This window comes from Capricornis sumatraensis, chromosome 17, assembly GCF_032405125.1.
Source record: "Capricornis sumatraensis isolate serow.1 chromosome 17, serow.2, whole genome shotgun sequence".
In the NCBI taxonomy this organism is placed as follows: Eukaryota; Metazoa; Chordata; class Mammalia; order Artiodactyla; family Bovidae; genus Capricornis; species Capricornis sumatraensis.
In genome coordinates this window covers 55,073,658-55,091,608 of record NC_091085.1, presented here as the reverse complement: position 1 = coordinate 55,091,608, position 17,951 = coordinate 55,073,658, and the positions used below count along the sequence as shown (strand labels likewise).

The window sequence follows — 17,951 nt, the reverse complement described above, 5'->3', positions numbered from 1 at the left end:
CATGGCCCCTGGTTTATAGCCACAGAAGATGGTGGTGCAGCAGGAAACACACGGGCTTTGATGTACCACGTGGGTTTGGACGCAGCCTCTAACACCTACACACTGAGTCATTTTGGATCCGATTAACCTCAGTGAACCTCAGTTTCCAGCCGGATAAACTGGAGGAATCAACCTGCTTAACGGAGTTTAAGGGTTTCCAGGAGGGCATGGAATATACCCACCCAGACTCTGTGCCAGGGCCAGCATGGGGTGGGCACCCCTTAACTAGCTACTCTTTGTTTAGTCAGTGTGAATGGCCAACTTAGAGGTGTCTTGGAGAGGTGGTTCAACAACGTAATCTATACTCCATAAATTTTTAAATCTTTTCTACTCTCAAGATAAATTGTTAAATGTTGCCTCTGGACTTTCAGACATTTTAGTGTTCATTTTTACAGAGCATTTTAAACGAAAATCTGTCTGAAGAAGTGACACAGCTAGCAGGCGGTCATGTATGATTTAGACGGATGAGATGAGGAATTTTAAGTACAGATATAATTTCTGTGTAGTTCTTAAAAATATAATTTTATTCATTTATTTTTGGCTGTGCTGGGTCTTCTTTGCCGTGAGGTCTTTTCTCTAGTTGTAGCAAGTGGGGGCTACTCTCTAGTTGCATTGCACGGGGTTCCCACTGTGGTCACTTCTCTTGTTGTGGAGCACAGGCTCTAGGGCGAGAGGGCTCCAGTAGTTGCAGCTCCCGGGCTCTAGAGCACAGGCTCAGGCTCAACAGTTGTGGCACTCGGGCTTAGTTGCTCCACGGTGCGTGGGATCTTACTGGACCAGGGATCAAACTCATGTCTCCTGCATTGGCAGACGGATTGTTCACCACTGAACCACCAGGGAAGCCCTGATAATTTCTTTTAGAGTTTAGCTGGTAGTGGTTTGGATACTTGTTACCTAAGTGAATTTTTTTTACGAACTCAAGCTTTCTGTGATCTAGAGACAGTTTGACCCAGGAATGGGTGGTGGGGTTGAAAGCAATGTATCTTTTCTCCTTGGGAGCTATGGGCTCATTTTATTTTATTTTATTTTATTTTTTTTGCCACACCATGCAGCATGCAGGATCTTAGTTCCCCTACCAGGGATCAAACCTGTGCCCCCTGCAGTGGAAGCATGGAGTTCTAACCACTGGAGCACCAGGGAAATCCCTCATAGGCTCATTTTAAACCTAAGGGGCTTGGAGAGATTAGTGGGAATTCAGTGAAGCCCTCAGAACTTTAATTCTGTGTGAGAGCCGAGTGTGACAGTTTTTAAAATGTCAACACAAAATAACCATCTATGTTTCAACAGCGTGAACTTTCCTCTGTCCTCTTTCTTTTGACCCAGGAATTGCAACAGTGCCGAACACCTCCTTTAACTGGAATACTTTTCTTCAGTGTTCAGGTAAGAGATGAGATCTTCCAGTAGGACTTTTACACGTGCATCTTGTCAATGCATCAGTTTCTTGCTAGGTTCACGTGGTTTTGAAGAAGGAGCTGTCAGGGTCAAAGAAACTGCATGAAACAGTGGGAAGGGGCAAGGCACAGTTAGAACAAGCTTTGTTTCTCTCCATCAGTGGTCTCATCCCCATGAACCTGGGGATGCAGGTGGAATGCAAGAGGAAGAGTAACACCAGCCTTTCTGATGCTGCTCTTGGGACAACCCCTCAGATGTTTAGCATCATGTGACAGCTGTTCTTATTAAGGATGCTGACCTCCTGTGTTCATTTGATGTATCTTTATTAGCTACACACATAGTAAGTCACCACGATAAAAAATTTTTGAAAAGGATATCATATTGAGAAACAAAATTTTAAACCACTTGAAATCTCAGCACCCAAAAGGAACTGCTATTAGTGTTTTGATTTATCTTTTTAAAAAATTTTATTTAGTTTTCAATTGAAGGATAATTGCTTTACAGAATTTTGTTACTTTCTGCCAAATATTGATATATCTTTCTCAACAGTTTTATATACATATTAATGCTTTTCATAAATTTATGTATAATACCAATATTGTGCTCTGTGTGCTGTGTACTAAATTGCTTCAATCATGTCTGTCTCTTTGCAACCCTATGAACTGTAGCCCTCCAGGCTCCTTAATCCATGGGATTCTCTAGGCAAGAATACTGGAGTGGGTTGCCATGCCCACCTCAATATCAATGTTATAGCTGTATTAATGTATTATATATTTAATACATTAATATATATTAATGTATTAATATCATTATTATATATTGTGATGATATTATCATCATATATTAGATATATAAAGATGTGATATTTATTATACATGCATAATTATGTGTGATATCTATATTATTTATATCGATAAGATATGAATTATATACAATGTAGATATGGTTTTATATTTTAATGTTTAAATAATACATGTGTACAAATAACCCTATATATAATGATTTTTAAAGACAAAAGTGCAGTCAAGCTATATTTACTGCCCTAACATGCTGTATTCATTGTGTTAATAACAATACGCTCTAACTTACTCTTTCTTAAAAATTTCTGAACTAAAGTAATATTTACATGGAATGAGATATAGACTTCTCATGTAGAATTAGATGATGTCTGACAAATGTATACATACCCTGATCCAGACAGATCACCATTCCACGACTCAGGAAAGTTCCCTCTTGTGCTTTTCCATATTTAATTCCCATCCTTCTGTAAAGGACTCTATTCCAGTTTCTATCACTGTCAGTTAGTTTTACCTAGTCTTAAACTTCTTCTCAGTGGAATCATACAGTAAATACTGTTCATGTCTGGCATCTTTTTTGCTCAACATAATGTTTTTGAGATTCATCCGTCTTGTAGGATGAGGTATCTGTAGTTCTTCCTTTTTTATTGTTGAGTCCTATTCCACTGTCCATTGTATGGATCTGTCGCAATTTGTTTCTCCATTCTCCTATTGATGGACTCTTGGGTGGGCTTCCCTGATAGCTCAGTTGGTAAAGAATCTGCCTGCAATGCAGGGGACCCTGGTTTGATTCCTAGGTCAGGAAGATCCCCTGGAGAAGGGATAGGCTACCCATTCCAGTATTCTTCAGCTTACCTTGTGTCTCAGCTGGTAAAGAATCCACCTGCAGTGTGGGAAACCTGGGTTTGATCCCTGGGTTGGGAAGATCCCTTGGAGAAGGGAAAGTCTACCCACTCCAGTATTCTGGCCTGGAGAATTAAATTAAATTAAATTAAATACTAAATTAAATTCTAGTCCATGGGGTTGCAAAGAGTCGGACATGACTGAGTGACTTTCACTTTCTTTCACTTTGGCTTGTTTTCCATTTTCAGCTGTTATAAATAAAACCACTCCCCACATGTTTGTACAAGAAATCTGGTGACCTTTGTTGGGCTTTCTCTTGGATAAAGCCTGCAAGTTCAATAGCTTGAGTATAGGGTGGATACATGCTTAACTTTATAAAAGAACAGTCAAACACTTTTTGAAAGTGTTTTATACTTTACACTTTCAAAACTATTTTACACTTCCACAGACACTGGTGAGAGATCTAGTTATGGCACATCCTTGCCAACAATTGGTGTTTTCAGACTATTCAATTGTAGTTATCCTAGGTGATCATGAATTGGTATCTGACTATGGTGTTGGCCATTCATGTGTCTTCTTTGGTGAGATGTCTAGCCAAGACTTTTGCCCAAATTTTTTAGTGTGTTGTCTTTTAATTCTCAATCTGCAGATAGTTTCTTAATTTATTTATTGTTGTTGTTTTGGATAAAAGCTCTCTCTCTATATATATACATATATTTTTAATGTTGACAGATTTGTCTTTTTTTTTTTCGGTTGTGCTGGGTCTTGGTTGCTGTAAGGGGGCTTTCTCTAGTTACGGCAAGCGGAGGCTACTCTAGTTGCAGTGAGCAGGCTTCTCATTGTGGTGGCTTCTCTTGTTGTGGAGTACAGGCTCTAGGTGTGCAGGCTTAGTAGTTGTGGCACACGGGCTTAGGTGCTCTGCAGCTTGTATAATCTTCCCGGACTAGGGGTTGAACCCACGCCCCCTGCATTGACAGGTGATTTCTTAACCATTGGACCACGAGGGAAGCACATGGGTACAAGCTTTCTGTCAGAAAAAGATTGTGATACATAGATTGTGAATATTTTCTTTCATTCTCTGGTTTACCTTTTTGTGTTCTTAACCATCTCTTTCAAAGAGCAGAGGTTTTAAATTTTGTTGAAGTCTAACTCATCAATTTTTTCTTTAACGGTTAGTCTTTTGGAGTCCTGTCTAAGAAATCTTCTTACCCTAAGGTCAAAAAAATATTTTCCTTATTTGCTTCTCCAGAAGTCTTAGCTTTTCCATTAGGATTGTGATCCTTCTGAAATTAATTTTTGTGTTATGGTAGGAGGTAGGGATTGAAATTCATTTTTTTCCTATAAATTCCAATATCACTGAAAATGCTTTTCAATGAATTGCTCTAGTCGCTTTGCTGAGAATCGGTTTACTGTATGTGTTCCTTTTATGTACCTGTATGTTGTTGTTAGTCGCTCAGTTGTGTCCAACTCTTTGTGAGCCCATGGACTACAGCCCACCAGGCTCCTCTGTCATTGGAATTCTCCATGCAAAATACTGGAGTGGGTTGCCATTCTCTTCTCCAGTGTATCTGTATATACCCACTCTGACGTCAGCATCATGCTGTCTTGTTGCTGTAGATTTATGGTAAGTCTAGAAATCAGGCAGTGTTAGGCTATGACTTCGTTTCAGAATTGTTTTAGCTCTTCTAGGTTTTTTGCATACCCATATAAAAATTTTAAAATCATCTTGTCAGTTTCTATAAAATCTTGTTGCACTGAATCTACAGATCATTTTAGAAAGATTTGATATCTTAGCAATTCAGTTCAGTCCCTCAGTCGTGTCTGACTCTTTGCAACCCCATGAACCACAGCACGCCAGGCCTCCCTGGCCATCACCAACTCCCGGAGTCCACCCAAACCCATGTCCATTGAGTTGGTGATACCATCCAGCCATCTCATCCTCTGTCATCCACTTCTCCTCCTGCCCTCAATCTTTCCCAGCACCAGGGTCTTTTCCAATGAGTCAGCTCTTCGCATCAGGTGGCCAAAGTATTAGAGTTCCAGCTTCAGCATCAGTCCTTCCAATGAACACCCAGGACTGATCTCCTTTAGAATGGACTGGTTGGATCTCCTTGCAGTCCAAGGGACTCTCAAGAGTCTTCTCCAACACCACAGTTCAAAAGCATCAATTCTTTGGCACTCAGCTTTCTTTATAGTCCAACTCTCATATCCATACATGACCACTGGAAAAACCATAGCCTTAACTAGATGGACCTTTGTTGGCAAAGTAATATCTCTGCTTTTGAATATGCTGTCTAGGTTGGTCATAACTTTCCTTCCAAGGAGTAAGTGTCTTTTAATTTCATGGCTGCATTCGCCATCTGCGGTGATTTGGGAGCTCAGAAAAACAAAACCAGCCACTGTTTCCACTGTTTCCCCATCTATTTCCCATGAAGTGGTGGGACAGATGCCATGATCTTCGTTTTCTGAATGTTGAGCTTTAAGCCAACTTTTTCACTCTCCACTTTCACTTTCATCAAGAGGCTTTTTAGTTCCTCTTCACTTTGTGCCATAGGGTGGTGTCATCTGCATATCTGAGGTTATTGATATTTCTCCCGGCAATCTTGATTCCAGCTTGTGCTTCAACCCAGCCCAGTGTTTCTCATGATGTACTCTGCATAGAAGTTAAAGAAGCAGGGTGACAATATACAGCCTTGACGTATTCCTTTTCCTATTTGGAACCAGTCTGTTGTTCCATGTCCAGTTCTAACTGTTGCTTCCTGACCTGCTTACAGGTTTCTCAAAAGGCAGGTCAGGTGGTCTGGTATGCCCATCTCTTACAGAATTTCCCACAGTTTATTGTGATCCACACAGTCAAAGGCTTTGGCATAGTCAATAAAGCAGAAATAGATGTTTTTCTGGAACTCTCTTGCTTTTTCCATGATCCAGTGGATGTTGGCAATTTGATCTCTGGTTCCTCTGCCTTTTCTAAAACCAGCTTGAACATCTGGAAGTTCACGGTTCACGTATTGCTGAAGCCTGGCTTGGAGAATTTGTCTTAAAATCTCTGAACATGATATATCTTTCCATTTGCTTGGGTCTTATTTGTCTTCATAATGGTTTGTAAAGAAATATAATGGTTTCTTTCATGTCTTTTAAAAATATTTGTAAGGATTTTTTTATTTTTGATGTATTATGAAGATTTTTTCTCTTTCAGTTTTGAATTTTAGTTGTTGCTAGTATATAGAGGTACATTTGGTTTTTGTACATTGACATTATATCTTGAAATCTTATTATTTATTGATTCTAATTACATCATGTTCTTAATTCCATTTTTATATTTTAAATACTATAAATGTATCCTAACAATCCTTTTTGTTGGACATTTAGATTTTTATTATTTATTTATTTATTAAGTAATTTTATTTGTTATTTTTATTTTTGGTTGCCCTGGGTCTTTGTTGCTGCATGAGGGCTTTCTCTAGTTGCAGTGAATGGAGGCTACTCTTCATTGTGGTGCACGAGCCTCCCATTGTGGCGGTTTCTCTTGCTGCGGAACACAGGCTCTAGGCACACAGCCTTCAGTAGTGTCAGCACTTAGGCCCTAGAGTGTGGGCTCAACAGTTGTGGAGCATGAGCTTTAGCTGTTCCATAGCATATGGAATCTTCTCAGACCAGAGATAGAACCCATGACCCCTGCATTGGCAGGCAGATTCTTAACTACTGTACCACCAGGGAAGTCCAGGGCATTTAGATTTTTTAAAGCCTTTTTGATATGCAGTGATTGCCCAGGTCCAGCCCGGGTGGATCCAGGGAATTCGAAGGTGGGGATGGCTTGGTGTCTTTGGAAATAACTTGTTTAATTACAGATAGAGAGGGATTAGAAGATTAGCAGAGAAAAAGAGGCTGAATAACTTGGCTCACGTGGAATAGCATCCATGCTCCAGATGGGAATTCAGCCAGAAAAACAGGGAGCAAGAAAGAAACAACATGGGGGAATCAGTCTTTCCGGAAACTGATCCGATTTCTTTATTTTGGGGTTTGCTTATATTCCTTTTGTTACATATAGGGATGAATACAGAGTCACGTGGGGTCAGCAGTCCTGACCTTTATCAAAATCAGGTGCTTCACATAAAAAGGTCTTAGGGATTTTATGATCCTTTCTTTCTGATAACCAAAAACTTATTTTTTCCAAGGGTGTTTTTTCTTAAACCAGGCACCACCCTCCAAATAAAGTTACATTCCTATAGGGTGAGGGTGTAGTGAATTACAATCAAGAAAGGAATTTATTTAATCCAAGGTTAACATGATTAATCTTAAGGTTAATACTTATTTCTCCTATATGATAGTTATATTCATTATAAGGGCAGGGAACATGGAGATTTAGCAGCAAACATCAGCCCAACAAATGAAAATCCTTTCACCAGTGTTCCCCTTAAGATCTATTTAGTCTTAAGATAGTGATAAAGTTACATTTTTACATAGCAAGGACACAGTGATTTATAACAAAGTACGGTGATCTATTACAAAAGAAAAAATTCATTAACTCAAAAAGTCTAGTATTGCTAACCTTAAAAACTACTATATTTCCTTTTCTATATTCCAAATACATTGATTAATGTATTCCCAGGTGCCTAAGGATATGGAGGCCTGGCGGCAATCATTGACTCAACAAGAAGAAAAATCCCTATACTAATTAAGACTCTCAAAATACTCCAAAACTCTTTGTGCTGTTTATGGTTAAGAGGTAGTAAACAATCATGTGGCAGGAGAATGGATAATCCTGTCACACAAGCTAGTCTGTCAGCAGAGAGGTTTGACCTGAGACATCTTTGTCCCACCCAGGGGAGGGAATTAGCAGCAATTATTGACACAACAAATGAAAAAACCCTTCACCAATATAATTCCTAACCAACCCACTATACTAATAATTTGCAACTCCCCAAAAGAATTTGCCTTTAGTAAGTCTAAAACATCTCGTGCCTCTCAGGTTGGGAGGCTGTAAACAATCATATGTGGCTGGACAAACCTATACAGGCAGGCTAGATAACCTTCAGAGGAGTCCATAAGCTGAAACACTCTTGTCACGCCCAGGAATTTTTATTGCCTTGGAGCTGCATGTTTACTCCTTCTCCAAGAGAAACGGTTATGGGGGAGAGCCCCGCGTAAAGTCAGAGGTGTAGGTGAGAGCATAAAACAAACTCTGGTTTTGGGGTTAGATGCTCGGGAACGGGGGGTTTCCCGAGGCTTGATCACGCCTTTGCGTATGCCAAGCCTCGTTCCTCATGACCTTTGCCATGGGCGGAGTTCCTCACGCTGGCCCCCTGGCAAGTGATGAAAGTGCTAGGATTTTAATCTTCATATGTCTGCCCAAATGTTTTCTTAGGAGCAATTCCTAGAGAAAGAATTGCTGGATTAGATTATGCATTTAACCAGAGCTTTCATACATTTTGTGTGATGGTCCCTTGGAGAGATGCCATCAGGATGCGTGTCCATGAGTGAAGCTCTGAGAGTTCCATTTTCCCTACGTATGGTGCCATTGTGTTTTTTGTGCTTGGTATGATCAAAGGATAATCATGGTATTTAAGCAAAATCTTATTGTACAGGATCTTTAAGTGTAGAACGTTAAGTTGTCCACAGATGAAGCCCATAAGCGTAAGCTTCTTGGGATTATTACTGCCTTACAGGCTTATCAGCCCAGTAATTCTGATGAAGGTGCTAGAATACCTATCTAGCAGTCTATCTAGAATCTCAGCAAGGACTTCGCTGGTGGTCTAATGGTCAAGAATCCACCCTCCAATGCAGGGGACATGGGCTCAATCCCTGGTCAGGGAACTAAGATCCCACATGATGCAGGGCAACCAAGCCCACTAAGCCCATGTGCCACAACTAAAGAAGCCGGTGCATTGCAACCAAGACCCAAGGCAGCCATGAAATTAAAAAAGAAAATATAGAATTATCTCAGGAAATGCAATTTGAAGCCTAGGGATTCATCTCTTTTAACCTGAAATGCTTCTCCTTAAAGACAACAATGCAAGGGTATCTTTAGAGGGAGCTGAAGTTGCAGGTCCTGCTATAAATGTCAGAGAAGAGCGTGAAAATGCAAAATCAGTGCCCTACTCGCCGCAAACAGGAGGACACCCCAGGCCTGTTTTTGCTCCAGAAACTTCAAACAGAACCTCCATCACGTACTCCAATCCCTTCCCTTGCATTCCATTCCCTTGAAAAGAAGAAATTTTCAAGCATTTGATGAAAAATAATTTTCCAAGTGTTTTACATCAATCTCGGCTACAATGGCAGAGCTGCTGTCAGCATTACAAATGAACCCATGCAGTCCAATTGCTTTATCATGTCAGGAAGTGTAAGCCATTATTCAGAACCAGGGGGCCTGTTTTAAATCGCCTGCTATAAGGTTATTCCATCATCTGTATATCACAGGTCACCGTTGCAGGGTAACTAAGATTCATAATTTCCAAAAGAGGGTGATTTGTCATCCAGTTCTGTAGCCTGATGTTTGCTTGTTTCATCAGTCTAACTGTTGAGTGATTAACGGAACAGCCAGGAGATTTTAAATACTCCTTAGACAACATTCCCTCTGGAGACCTGCTCGGCTGCAGTCCATTCTTAATGTGTGCAATTAGAAGGTGTAAATGCATTCAGAATAGATGGGCTTAGGGGAGCTGTGGTTGTGGCTGCGGGAGCTGACTGTTGGATAATGGCTTAAGGATAAGATGGAGAACTCAGCAGCAACTCTGGGTTTTATGATCAGATGTCTGTTCTCATTTGTATGGTCGTTCATCTTTGTCAGTTCTGCAGTTCAGACCCCAGAGATGGACCATCTTTCTCACCCATCTTCTGTCTTAACGCTGTCCTCTGGAGAATTCGAAATCTGTGATGGTGTTTTGTCACTTCCACCCTGAGACAGTGAAAACAGAAGTTACAGTGAGCGACTTCTCTGGTGGTCCAATGATAAGGGCACTACACTTCCACTGCAGGGGCCATGGGTTCGATTCCCGGTCGGGGATCTAAGATCCCGTGTGTGCTGCAGTGCTGCCATTAAAAAAAGGTTGTAATGAAGTGATGAAGACTGTTAGTGATCAGTTACTCACCTTCTGGATTCCTATGAATTGTTAACCTTAAAATCAAAGGTGTTTTTTTTTTTTTAACTCTTTATTCTATATGGGAGTGTAGCCGACTAACAATGTTGTGATAGTTTCAGATGGACACCTAAAGGACTCAGCCATGCATATACATGTATCCATTCTCCCCCAAACTCCCCTCTCATCCAGGCTGACATATAACACTGAGCAGAGTTTCCTGTGCTATACAATAGGTCCTTGTTAGTTATCCATTTTAAATATAGCAGTGTGTACATGTCCATCCTAAACTTTCCATCTCTTCCTCCCATTCTTCCCTACTGGCCACCACAGGTTTCTTCACTAAGTCCGTGAATCTGTTTCTGTTTTGTAAGTAAGTTCATTTGTGCCATTTCTTTTCAGATTCCTCACATATAGGATACCGAATTTCTCCTTCTCTGACTTACTTCACTCAGTATGGATGGGTTGGGAAGGGTCTTAATGAATACTTGGTTTAAATAGGTAGATAGCTAATTAATCCCCAGGGTTTATAGTCACCTTCTTAAACATCTGATGTCAATTTTAGGATACATTCTCCTTTAAGGTACACCTTAGGTTTGCTGAGAATGTTCAGTTATATTTCTAAATCTCCTTTGTTTAAAACATTAAATCAGTTTTATGCCAACCAGATTTCATGTTCAAACAGGTCTACTAGGAACAAATAAAGAATAAAATAGATTAAAGGCACTAAAGAAAGTAAAATGTTAGTTGCTTAGTTGTGTCCAACTCTGCTACCCCCATGGACTGTAGCCTGCCAGGCTCCTCTGTCCATGGGATTCTCCAGGCAAGAGTACTGGTGTGGGTTGCCATTCCCTTCTCCAGTGATCTTTCCAACCCAGGGCTTGAAACCAGGTCTCCTGAATCACAGTCAGATTATTTACTGTCTGAGCCACCAGGAAAGCCCAAAAAGGCACCAAGTGGCATTGTTACAATTTTTTCACGTGATAGTCACCATAGCACTTCTGATCCAGAGGTATGTGTTTAGACATCAAGTTAGTGACCTGGTCTTTGAGTTTTCAGGTATGTCTTAAATGTTGTTATGGTTCTATCATCCATGATTTTTGCTTTTATTTTTGTTTATTTGTTTGGCTGCACCTGGCCTTAGATGCAGCATGTGGGATCTTTGATCTTAGTTGCACCATGTGGCTTAGTTGCAGCATGTGGTATCTAGTTCTTTCACTAGGGATTGAACCCAGGCCCCTCTGCACTGGGTGTGCAGTCTTAACCACTGGACCACTGGGGAAGTTCTAATTTTTGTTTTTAAATACCAGTAACTAATGCATGTAGAGTAATGGTGCCTTGAAGGTCATCAATCCTGAAACTGTAAAACTTAAACTTGACCTGGCCACACCTTCTTGGGTTTTATTCTCACTTTCTTTTTTTTTTCGTTGTTTATTTGATTTTCTCTCTCCTTTAAAACTCAGTATTCCTATATGGATTCTCTAACATGCCAACTCAGATGGTCATATTTTCCTTCCTCAGGCTGCTCTGAGGAAAACTCACTTGTTTTTCAGATGGAAAATTCCTGTTATTAGATCTCTTTTTGCATTCACAGCCCCCCAAAACAGATTTTTCAACTTAACATTCACTAAGTCTAATCACTCAGCAGAAGTTCTTGAATTTTTTTCTCCCTATAATAACAAGAAAAAAAAAACAAAAACCCCAACAAAACAAGAGCTGCTGGAATAGAAAGCAGCAAAGAAAGTGACTTTAAGAAGGACTGGGCTTCTGTTCTGGAACAAACTTAGAAGACTTGGAGTGCGGTGTTTAGTCTGTCATGACCGACATGGTGTCAGACCGTGAAAATGACACATTTTGTTTACAAGATAAAAATACCATTCTCCAGGAAATGGTACTGTTGGAAAGACACGCAAATGGGTGTTTAAAGGATGAGTTCAAACCTTGGTTCATGTGAATCCTGGATCTTAGAGGAAAAGTCAAGAGAAGAAAAATAAGTTTCGTGTTAAAATGAGGAGATGAAATCCACTGAAAAGTTTAGGTGGGTCTGTGCCTGACCTCCAGACCTCTACAGGCCAGTCTGTTTTGTTCTTTTTTAAAATCTGAGAATGAACATAGTACATTTCCCCAGGAGAGGCTGAAATGGAATTACTCCAGATTGATGCACTCCCGAGGTGGGCCTGAGACCTTGGTTGTTTGATCAGGATTTTTGAACTTCATTTCCTGAAAATGATATTGGTATATCTGAAAAATGCACATAAGCTCTCAAACCCAGGTGCTGTCTCTGCATTTAATTTAAAATTTGTTTTTAAAAAATTCCTAAAATAAGACAAAGCATTTGGTTCTTTGTTTGATCCTGTTCTAATGTCCTTTTCTAAATTCCTGTGACATTTAATCTCCAGCCCATGAAGAAGTGGGGGAAGAGAAGCAAGGGGATACGGGATTAACTCTGTCTCCTTCTAGAGTCTAGTAGGTCGGGGAGGTGAAGGGCAAGGAGGATCTCAAACTCAGTTTAGTGAGTTGGGTACCAGCACTTTTAAAAAATGAAGTGAAATGGAATAGAAAATATCAGAGTGCCTGGTATGTAATATGTCTAAATTATTCTTTGAGACCATACTGTGTATGTGTATATCTGTGTGTCTGTGTGTGTAAACAGTTATATCTCATGTGTGCAGGGTGGCAATATAAGTCACAAAACATTCTAAAGATCAATGTTACTGATTATGGATTATTTTCTTACAAGGTTGACTTCCCTAGGGACCCTGGGGTACAGATACGTCAAAGATTGCTTTTTTTCAAGGGTTTTCCGAACCTGCTTTTCTTAAGAGGTTTAAGGGTTTTCTAAGAGAACATCTGAATCTCAACATTTCAGTTAAGATTTTCTCCAGAGCTAGTTATACATTATTCTTATTATTAGCTTTTGTGATTGTGTCAGAGTGCTCTCAGTGTATCTTATTACATTTATTCTAATTATGTTACTTAAAAAACCACAGAGGAGGGATTTCCCTGGCAGTCCAGTGGTTAAGACTCTACACTTCCAATGAAGGGAAAGCGAGTTCAATCTCTAGTTGGCTAACTAAGACCCTACATGCTTTAAGGCATGACCAAAAGATTAAAAAAAAGAGAAAAAAGTCACAGAGGAAATGAACTTGTTTCCATTGAGAATTCGATGAATGAGGGGACTTCCCTGGCAGTCTAGTGGTTAGGACTCGGTGCTTCCACGGCAGGGGACACAAATTTAGTCCCTGGTTGGGGAGACCCCAGCCATACCCACATACCCATACCATACCCGACCATACCCACATACCCACATACCATGCAGTGTGGACAACAAAACAAAACAAAACCAGAAGAGTACAACAAAAAGAGAACTGGATGAATGAAATGAAAGGTATGAATGAACACGTTCTCCTTGCATGCTTTTATGTCCAGTTACATGCATTTGCAAATGATGAAGTTTTAGGTTCACTTGGGTTAATGATATTAATACAGTCTGTTGACCCTGTGATATGGCTGTGTAACAAACCACCTCAGATATGATGACTTAAAACAACCACAATGTATTTTGTTATGATTTTGTGGGTCAGTGGTTTAGACTTGGGGCTTTCCTGGTGGCTAAGATGGTAAAGAATCTGCCTGCAATGCAAGAGACCTGGGTTTGATCCCTGGGTTGGGAAGATCCCCTGGAGAAGGGCATGGCAACCCACTCCAGTATTCTTGCCTGGAAAATCTCATGGATGGAGGAGCCTGGTGGGCTACAATCCAAGGAGTCAAAAAGAGTTGGACACACGACTGAGCGACTTCACTTTCACTTTCTTTTCACTTTCGAGTATTCTTGCCTGGAGAATTCCACAGACAGAGGAACCTGGCGGGCCACAGTCCGTAGGGTCGCAAAGAGTCAGACATGACTGAAGCGACTTTGCACACACGCACAGTTTGGACTTGGCTCATCTCTGCTTCCTCTGTGTGTATTGGGCTCACTTGTAAGTTAGGCTGAGGCCTGAAAGGTCCTGCATGAGTGTCTGAGTCTCTCTCCTCCAAGTGTACTCGTAAGGAGGCAGCCCAGCCTGACTATGAGGCAGTGGTGTCCCAATGGGTGGGGGCTTCCCAGGTGGCTCGGTGGGTAAAACATCTGCCTGCAACACAGGAAACGCAGGTTCAGTTCTTGGGTCCGGAAGATCCCCTGGAGGAGGGCCTGGCAACCCGCTCTAGGATTCTCGCCTGGAGAATACCATGGACAAGAGGAGCCTAGAGGGCTACAGTCTCTAAGATCACAAATTTGACACAACTGAAGCGACTTAACATGCATGCTCACGTGTCCCAACGGGTGAGGGCACTGGACACCACCCTTCAAGACCAAGACTTGGGAATCACTTCCACTTGCTCTGTTATTTTTAAAATATTATTTCATTTGGCTACACTGAGTCTTAGTTGCAAAATGTGGGATCTAGTTCCCTGACCAGGGATCAAATCCTGACCTCCTGTACTGGGAGCTCAGAGTCTTAGCCACTGGACCACTAGGGAAGTCCCCCCTTGCTGTGTAATTAATGCAAGTCACCAGGTGAGCCCAGTATCTAGGGGTGAGAAAATGGGTTCCACCTTTTGTTGAAAGGGACCACAAAGAATGTATTTTACTTGTGTGTGTGTGTGTGTGTGTGTGTGTGTGTGTGCTCAGTTGTGTTAGACTCTGTGGCCCCATGGACTGTTGCCCTAGGAGCCTGGCAGGCTACAGTTCATGGCATTTTCCAGGCAAGAATACTGGAGTGGGTAGCCATTCCCTTCTCCAGAGGATCTTCCTGACCCAGGGATCAAACCCATGTCTCTTAAGTCTTCTGCACTGGCAGGCTGGTTCTTTACCACTAGCACCTCCGGGGAAGCCCCAGTCTTACATGATAGCTTTCAAATGGCAAACCAAAATGTTTCTCTATCTAGGGGTGTGTATATGTACTAATATATGAACTTAAGAGGACATTCCTATATAAACCGTTTTTCTGATTTCATAAAGAAGACATTCTTCTTAACTGGGATTTCACTGAAATATTTTCTATGACTGATGGCTGACATTTCAGTAATAACTGAGTCAGTTCTCTGTTGCTCCCTCCCCCTGCATTGCAGTGGGCAGTACCTTTATGTTTATTAGGCCAGGCTCAGCTCAGGTTAAGCCATCAGAAGAACTGTTAGTTCATGTAGTGAAATGAAAATAAAGGTTTGGTATGGGCACAGCTGGCTGAAAGGGCAAAGCCGAACAGCTTCTGACCTTTCATTGTCATCAGGTCATGGAGCTGCGTTCTCTCCTTTGAATATACCCTGAACTCTTCTGTTGCAGAGATTAACCAAAGTGCTGACAATCTACACGTGTTTCTCCTGATCTGTGGACTCAGACAAGTGAAAGACCCTCTCTATTTGGTGGATGCATTCTCCGGTATGTGTTCTTGGGTGACCCTTCGCCTGCGGGATTCCACTGGGGTTCCCATCTTCGAAAATCTCTCCTTAGGACTTTGAGATTTCTCATTTGTTTTTGCCCACCAGCAGAACTGTTTCTAGACTGTTGCTTTGGAAACAACCAGAAAAATAATCACACCGTGTAGTCATTTCAGTTGTTTTCTACTTTCCTGTAACCTCGGCTTCCGTTTTACTGTTGTTGTTTAGTCGCCCAGTCATGTCTGACTTTTTTGCAATCCCATGCAATCCCACCAGGCTCCTCTGTCCATGGGATTTCCCAGTCAAGAATACTGGAGTGGGTTCCCATTTCTTTTCTCCAAAGGATCTTCTCAGCTTCTGAGAAAATCATAAAAAATAGCCAATAATGATAAGCCTAAAATAATTGTACCTGGAAATAATTTACACATGCTGATTTGCATCATACATTTGGAGTTTTGTTGCCCTGCTTAAGTTAGTCTATAGACTCCAGTGTATACTAAAGTCCATATTGAGTTACGATGGCATATGCATCCTAACTACCTAATAAATTAGATATCTGAATAATATGCGATGGTCTAGAAAAAAAATTTTTCCTTTAAACCATAAAATGTCCAATACTTACATTTCAAATAATTATAAGTTGACTAATATGGAAGCAAAAATGATATGAAAGAATTTATATTGTAGCACAATTAATACTGAACTGACTTATGTTTTCAGCTGTGACTTAAAACCATTTTAAAAGTCTTTTTTTTTTTCTTTTTTCTCCCCAAGAATGGCATCAAGAAGAGGCCAACGTTTACATGGTTATTGTTGGTCCTGAAGTAAGTTGATTTGCTGTGACCCTTGATCTCATTTCTATTTTCCTCCATTCTTTTTAGACATTTTGTAAAATTAGTTGCTTTTCTTACCCATATTTGATTTCTTTCTTAAGCAAATAAAGCCTGTTTGCCTTCTAAAAAATGAACAGCAGATCAAGGTTAGAGATGATGATGCTTTATAAGTCTTTACAATTAAGTTAATGCTACAAAGGGTAAGTAATGGATTCTCTCAGGACTAGAGGCATATAAAGAAAGTTTGTCTAAGTCGGTGTATAAGATAGATGTTACATGTGGTCCAGATCATCTTTGAAACTCATTGGAAGTGCTCAACAGACTTGGAGCTGTTTACCCTAGCACTGGATTAGGTAATTGACAAGCAGTTAGAAGCCAAGTAGGGTGGAGAATAAGAATCTATAAGCATGAGAAATAAAGTCTTCACTGGGGGATGTCCTTGGCTGACCATGGCCATCGTCTGGGGAACAGAGGTCAGTGGAAGGGCTTGGGGGTGCTGCCTCTCATCTCCCTGGGACTCTGGACACCCCCGCTCCCCTTTGGCAGATCTGGAGGAAGCAGGTGATCTGTTATGGAGTCGATTCTTTTTTTTCAGTTGTTACCAAGGCTGTGCTTTTGTTGTTGTTTTATTTTATCTTTGGCTAAGCTGATCTTTGTTGAGCTCTTCTTTTCTGCAGGGACTTTCTCTAGTTACTGTGAACAGGGGCTACTCTCTAGTTGTGGTGCGGGGGCTTCTCACTGCGGTGGCTTCCTTTGTGGCAGAGCACAGGCTTAGTTGCCTCGTGAAATGTGGGATCTTAGTTCTCGGACCAGGGATTGAACTCACGTCCCCTGTGTTGGCAGGCGCACTCCCAACCACTGGACCACCAGAGAGGTCCCCGCCTCCGCAGAGTCAATTCCAAGCGCTCAGGACTCAGAGAGTCTGGGTGGCAACAATGGTCATCTCGTGAAAGCAAATGTTGATTGGCTCTGTCCAAGCAGTTTAGAAAACAGAACTCTCATCCCAGCAGTTGGGATGTAACCCTGTAGTAAGGATGTCTTGTTTTCTCTTCATGGGGTGTCTGTATCAGGGCTGCGTCTTCTGTTCCCATGAACGGCATCTCCCACGGCCTCTCCCTTCTGCCTAGCAGGCTGAGTCTGGGCATGTTAAGTGCATTCGTGACATCCTTTCTCTATCCTGTCATTTCTCATCTTGTCCGTTTACTAGTTCCCTAGGGACCCATGAGGTATGCAGTGGAAGTGGCAGGCTTTTCTCAGTATTCTAAAGACCTCTGGAATACTACATTTACCTGGAGAAAGGCCCCCTAGCCTAAAACATACACCAAGAGCTAGAATTTGTGGGGCCACACTGGTTGCCACATGGAAGATGAATCACCCCACCATCCATGTTGTTTCTTTGTATAAGAGGCACTCACATATACACACCTGCACGCACATACACACAATCACACACAGGCTCAGGCCCAGCCTTTAGATGGTTAGCAAGATAATTCCCAGTGCACTAATGAATGTTAAGTCACGTAGTGGCAAAGCTATTACTATTATTATTATTT

General features: G+C 41.2%; 1 protein-coding gene across 2 annotated transcripts in view; it reads left to right on the top strand.

Moving 5' to 3' along the window:
• The window catches only part of GLT1D1 (glycosyltransferase 1 domain containing 1), a 115,378-nt gene that overhangs the window by 49,969 nt on the left and 47,458 nt on the right, over positions 1 to 17,951 (top strand). The window contains exons 6-8 of one of the 2 annotated variants that reach the window (XM_068990132.1): positions 1,363 to 1,419; positions 15,471 to 15,566; positions 16,340 to 16,389. The exons of the other annotated variant lie outside the window; for it this stretch is intronic. Coding sequence (XP_068846233.1) covers positions 1,363 to 1,419; positions 15,471 to 15,566; positions 16,340 to 16,389 — 203 coding nt within the window. The remainder of the gene's footprint in view (positions 1 to 1,362; positions 1,420 to 15,470; positions 15,567 to 16,339; positions 16,390 to 17,951) is intronic. 2 annotated transcript variants of the gene reach the window in all.